The sequence below is a fragment of the Oncorhynchus masou genome, chromosome 3, assembly GCF_036934945.1.
Source record: "Oncorhynchus masou masou isolate Uvic2021 chromosome 3, UVic_Omas_1.1, whole genome shotgun sequence".
In the NCBI taxonomy this organism is placed as follows: domain Eukaryota; kingdom Metazoa; phylum Chordata; class Actinopteri; order Salmoniformes; family Salmonidae; genus Oncorhynchus; species Oncorhynchus masou.
The window spans coordinates 36,849,162-36,855,245 of record NC_088214.1 but is presented as its reverse complement, the minus strand read 5'-3'; the positions used below and the strand labels follow the sequence as shown (position 1 = coordinate 36,855,245).

General features: G+C 42.9%; 1 protein-coding gene across 2 annotated transcripts in view; it reads right to left on the bottom strand.

Moving 5' to 3' along the window:
• Nucleotides 1–3,595: 3,595 nt before the first annotated feature.
• rxrga (retinoid x receptor, gamma a) overlaps nucleotides 3,596–6,084 on the bottom strand; it is a 46,239-nt gene continuing 43,750 nt past the window's right edge. For both annotated transcript variants that reach the window (XM_064939348.1, XM_064939359.1), the window contains exons 6-10: nucleotides 5,585–5,714; nucleotides 5,227–5,359; nucleotides 4,898–4,989; nucleotides 4,592–4,697; nucleotides 3,596–4,105 (exon numbers count right to left, since the gene is read on the bottom strand). In XM_064939348.1, coding sequence (XP_064795420.1) covers nucleotides 3,958–4,105; nucleotides 4,592–4,697; nucleotides 4,898–4,989; nucleotides 5,227–5,359; nucleotides 5,585–5,714 — 609 coding nt within the window. In that variant the 3' untranslated portion in view covers nucleotides 3,596–3,957. The remainder of the gene's footprint in view (nucleotides 4,106–4,591; nucleotides 4,698–4,897; nucleotides 4,990–5,226; nucleotides 5,360–5,584; nucleotides 5,715–6,084) is intronic.

Sequence of the window (6,084 nt, the reverse complement as noted above, 5' to 3'; positions counted from 1 at the left end):
ATCACAGCGAGGTGACGACCTTGCATTTACAAGGGTCCCCAAAAAACACACCACGTTCCTTCTGTTAACCAGACCTGCATGGTTGTTCCTGCAACTCTGTGCGGACTCTGACAACTACACGTTTAATTGGTTGCTATTATCTTTATTAAAGTTCGCCAAACAACCTCAGATGGTTAAAATGTTGGATTTTTCTCATGTGATTCACAATGTGGTCGGACCGCAGAGCGTGGTCAAGCTTTCACTCTCAGGGCTTGAACATTAAACCAATATGATAATACTGTATTAAGCAACAGAAAGAACAGATGTAGATTCTTTACGTGATATTTTAACTGTATTCTTTGGCTGGAGTATAGTGTTCTTTCCAGTAACTCACTGGAACATGATGCACCATTACTAGGCAAATTCAAATCCTCTATAATGTGATAATTGGGGTCCTGAATTTGTCCTGACCATGTGAAGTGGGCTGTTAAAGTGTGTCCCTTGTCAGGTCATCTGGTCAGGAAAATCTCCCGGACCCAAGTGATAATGTAGCAACTGAATTGTGTGCTATGACTTGAACGTATATCATTTAGCACACCTTTATTGTGGCCTTCATCTCTCTCAGAGTAGGTCTTATGTACAACACAAGATCTTCCAGTCATTTGGTCTCGCCACAATAACAATGAGAGGTGTACCCCAACACAGCAGTTACTCTCACTACCATCCGTGATTGAAAAAACAAGTGCTAATTAAGCAGCAGCTTCTTTATGAGGTGGCCGACCTCTTGACGCTTGTGGAGCGTTTGGAACAAAAGAGTCCATTCAAGATTGAACATTATTCTCTCCTGGTTCTGTTCTGAGGTAATGTCTTCTACCCCTCCTACAAACATGTTGTAGACATTATTCAAAACGTCTGTACGAGGCCATACGTTTTAAGAATGAAAATAGGGAGCGCTTCAAAGAGCACTCTTAAACACACCCACACTCTACACACATGCTTTAGCACATGCTCTTGGCTTCACATAAACACTTGCCTTTGACCAAAAACAACAATTCTCGATTCCGAATTGTGTATGAGTTGACAAGATCTAATAAGCCTAGACCCAACAGCGGCAGGTTAACATATGAAAGACGCTGAATGCTACAGGTTGTTGACCTCAAAAGGACTGATTCTTTCTTGTACTTGTACTCAACATTTCTACCCGTTCTTGATTATGGTGATACTACTTTGTCATGTCTTGTTATGTCTGTTCCTGTCCTTTCTCTTCACTCTGTCTCTCTCTGCTGGTCTTTTTAGGTTACCTTCTCTGTCTCTCATTCTTCAGCTGTTCTACATCTCCCCTAACTAGCTCATTCACTCTTTCCCACCTGTTCTCTCTTCCCCCTCTGATTAGGTCTCTATTTCTCTCTCTGTTCCTGCTACTTTCAGTGTCTGATTCTTGTTTGTGTTTTTGATGCCAGAAGCAAGCTGTCGTCTCGTTTGCTTCCACCTTGTCCTATCCTGTCGGAGTCTGCCTGGCAGGTGCATCCTGCACTATACTAACGTTCTTTTTGTTCCATTGACAACGTTGGAGGAGGATTTATGCCATTCCTGTTTTTCATTAAAGAACTCTGTTTTCTGTTAAAACCGCTTTTGGGTCTTCACTCAAGTACATAACACTACTTATCAAAGTGCAGCTGCCATTCTTTTCATAGCTCCCTTCGTTTTATCACAGGAGACAGTTTTATGACTAATCACTGTATTCTTTACCAGAAGGTTGGCTGGACCTCGTTAAAGTCACCTAAATCACACCATTACGCTCCTTTTGTTTACGAAGCCCTGCTCCACAGACCTCCGACTTACCTGACATCACTGTTAAGATTTCAAATCATAAGTTACAAAAACCCGTTCACAGGGTTGGAGACTGGAGACTCCTTTGGTGTCTAGAGAGTTAGATAGATCAGCCGTTGGCTTCCTTGCGCCTTGCGTGTGGAATGATCTACAATGCATTTTAAAATGGGAGGAATTGGTGCTTCTAGGGCATTTCAGACGCTTGTTAGGGGATCTTTATACTGGAAAAGGTGTCTGTTTTTTTATGATTGTGTTTTGCTTTTCGTGTATTGTTGTGTATAATAACCTGTATTCTATTGTGTATATGAATGTACTTCTTGATGTGTATTGTGGTGCTATACAGGGCTTATCTGGAAAAGAGACCTTGGTCTCAGCATTGACTCCCTGTCAAAAAAAACAATTCAGAGTCTTGTAAAAGGTGGTCTGTAGAAGCTGTGTGTTGGAGGGCTAATTAGGCTATGCTACCCAGCTGCCTGCCTACAGAGAATATTTTTTAAGTTGTCCCAGAGTTTGAAGTCTGTTCAGCCTCCAGACCACAGGAACACAGGAACACTGGCTGGCAAGGCATCCAGAGCTTGTCATGACGTCTGTCTCGGTCCGCCTCTGGACTAGACTCACAGTGGTGGGTGAGGTGAAGGTCACAGGCTCAGCCCATTGCTTCCTGTCAATCTGAACTATCCAAGCTGCTATACTTTACAGCATCGTTCAGTGTGGCCTGTGTGTCTGCCTTGCTGCTGGTGGGCCATGAGTTTTTCCTGACCTCGTGACACAACCGTAAAAAACTCTGGACCCCAGATTATAGCCTATTTCCATGGTCAGCAAAATGGTCCTATCTAAATAATATGGCTGGCATTTGGCCATGACGATCAAGAAACTAGTCTTAGATCAGTAGTTATAATTCAGAGGGACCTCTGTATTTCTGTATGGGTGGCAGGCGGCATATTGGTTAAGACCGTTGGGCCAGTAACCAAAAGTCTGCTGGTTCGTATCCCCTAGCCCACTTGGTGAAAAATCTGTCGATGTACACTTGAGCAAGGCACTTAACCCTAATAGCTCCTATAAGTTGCTCTGGATAAGAGCGTCTGTGAAATGTGGAACTACTCTTGAAAGAAGGATTTCACTACGACCTTTGAAATGTATAAAATACTCATGTGTACTGTAGTCTACTTATGAAACAAAGGAGATGAGCAAAGTTGTGACAAAATATTATGTACCTTGCATGTTGTAACTTACAAGAGCAGTAGTTAGCGATACACACGTGTCCTTACTTTGTGTGTAACTCAGACTGTTTATGAGACATCTCTCTAATTTCAGAAGAGTAATTAGCTAGTATTTTACAGTTTCACTAATCAAACACAAATGGAGGTATGGCAAGTAGGAGAGCTGTTGGTTGGTCCACTGGCGTTATAAAATCAACTGGGGTTCCATGTGTTACTACTGTTTGGGACTTCCACGCATTTCCCATACTCATGCTTTCCAACGCTGCTTGTGCTCTCTTTTGATAGGTTACTTCACAAATGCAAAGGAGATTTACGATAGGACGCCGCACATGATGTTACCGCATACCATTGACTTTATTAAAAGTGTATCGCATAAAATAAAATCTGGATTATTTTGAAGGGTAAGGTTCTGCTCATAAACTCTGCTGGGATTATTCTCTGCCACACATGTGTGTATAGAATGTGAGTTATTTAGTCGTGTTCTCTTTTCTAACTGAAATTCAAATCAAATTGAGGTTAAGAATAAACGTTGAAGGCGAGGCACAATGACTTGACTGGACATCACGTTCAAAGTCGTCTTTTGTATTTTATTTCCACAGACATTCTATGCTAGTGACATTGTATTTCATACTATTCATCACTGAATAAAATAAGACTTCATGTTGCATTCAGTTGTTGCTAGATCTGATAATTAATACTCTTCTATTTACAAAAAAAAAAATCCTTCTTTAGAATTCACCTTTTACAGTGTTGCATTTTCTGAAAATACCAATAGGAACGTTTTATTTTCACATTATTAATTGTGGTTGGTACAAAATATGCAAGTTAAGAACTCTCAAGTTTGATTTCATAGCAGTTGCACTCTGGGGTAAGGGTAGGGGATCTGGGAATTGGGTTCAGGGGGTATTTACAATGGATACAACTCGTGTCATGTGATCTGGTGCGGCGCTTCAAGCATTTCCATGAGGAACGTGTCTATGGGCGTATCTCCGATCAGCTTGAAGAAGAAGAGGTGCTCCAGACACTTGAGGCCGATGGAGCGCAGTGCAGGCAGACGCAGCAACAGCTTGGCAAATCTGACCAGGAGAGGAGATAAAAGATAACATTACTCTAGTCTGGGGTGTCATTTCAGAGCCTATTCATGATTTTTAATGGTACACACAAACCATAAAGATGAATTTTGACATATCATCTTAAAGTCTTAAAGTGGAGAAGGAATATGAAGAAATTAGAGCCTCTATTTAGTTTCTTTCAACCAATGGAGGCTGCTGAGGGGAGAACGGCTCATAAAAATGGCCTGAAATGGAGAAAAGGAATGGCATCAAACACCTGGAAACCATGTGTTGGATCTATTTGATACCATTCCACTAATTCCGCTCCGGTCATTACCACAAGCCCGTTCTCCCCCAATTAAGGTGCCTCCAACCTCCTGTGCTTTCAACAGCTGCATCGGAAGAGCCTTTGAGTGAGACATGTGATACTGCTGAATGGCTGGACATTAGCATGCATGATCGAGCGTGAAAGGAACAGACACTAAAATAAGCTGACGGCGTGAGACTGACCTGCCAGGCTGCTCTGGGTATCTATGTTTAGTGTAGGACTCCAGCGAGGCGTACACCTTCTCTCTCAGGGCCTCCACCTCTATAGGATTAGACAGGCCCTTGGCATCTGGAAGCAGAGAACATTCATAGACAGGAACTTACTCTTGTGCACACAGTCTATGTCAAACACGGTTGAAATGATGTTGGGGGAAAAAAACGGATTGGCCTATTGAATATCGTGACTGCTCAAATGAACGAGGGTGACCACTCTCCTCTTCCTCTCCGGAATGAGCCTCCTCTGTTGTATTCCTCGTTGATTGTAGTTACCTGGATTGAAGAGGACGATGGCTCGGAGGCAGCCCAGCTCAGTCTTGTCCATCTGCATGTCTTTCATCTTAGACACCAGCTCCGTCAGCACTCTGGAGACCACAACACGGGAAGAAAAGACCATGTCATAGGAAAAAAAACACTATTTGTCATAGGAAAAAAAACACTATTCAGTACAGACATGTCTACTGCTGTAGAAATACCAGGGCTAGATTTTTAACCGTGTTACAGAAGATGACGCTATAGTGTCGGCTATGCATTGCGGTCTATGGTATCCATATTCCAAACGTCAAGGAGTAACACTGTTGACAAAGGTATTTTTCTCGGACCTGTCAAAGATGGAGCCCACTCCTGCGCTGTGGGCGCTGCTGCGGTGGACGTGGAGGCCCGTGGCCAGGAGGATCCCGTCCTTCACTGTCACAGAGCGATGGGAGAACGAGGCGATGAGCAGCTCATTCCAGCCTGACAGAGAGAGATGCACAGTGGTTAACTGGTGAGTTTAACTTGGATTGTGACTAGAACAATGTACTCGTCCAGAGTGGTGAGGGTGTGTCTGTGTAATAGTAGGTAATGGGTGAAGACGCTAATGAAACATACTGTACTGTTTTACCGCCACAAGTAAAGCACTATGGGAAGTGAACATGCATGCTGATCTGGTTGGTGAGCTGTGCTGTAGCTGGAGTCTACCTGCTCGTAATAAGATGACCTGGTCGTCCAGGGGCAACTCAGAGAAGTGGGGGATCCTTTTGGCCCACTCCACCAGGGTGAATAGCTGCTTGTCTGCTGCCTGGCAGATGTTGGTGACCGGGTCGTTCGTCTGTCGGATAGACAGACAAAGACACACACATGTAACATTCAGTAAATCGACTATGAAAGAGGAAACGGAGTATAGATGGAACAAATGTTCTTTGAAAACATTTACTTCATATGTGCTTTCGAACGGGTTTTTCTGCTAAGCGACATATCGGTCACACTTGTTTCATACCGAAAAGCCCTATGTCCAGAGCCACGTGTTTAAAGAGTAGTATGATCCATTTATATGACACTCTACAACATTCTATGGCAGCCATGTTAGCTCCCGTGAATTAATATAACTGGGAAGTGGAATACAAGAATGGTAAATGCAAATACTGATATTGTATCATATAATAGCACTCGGAGCTTTCCAATTAAATACAAATGTAGAA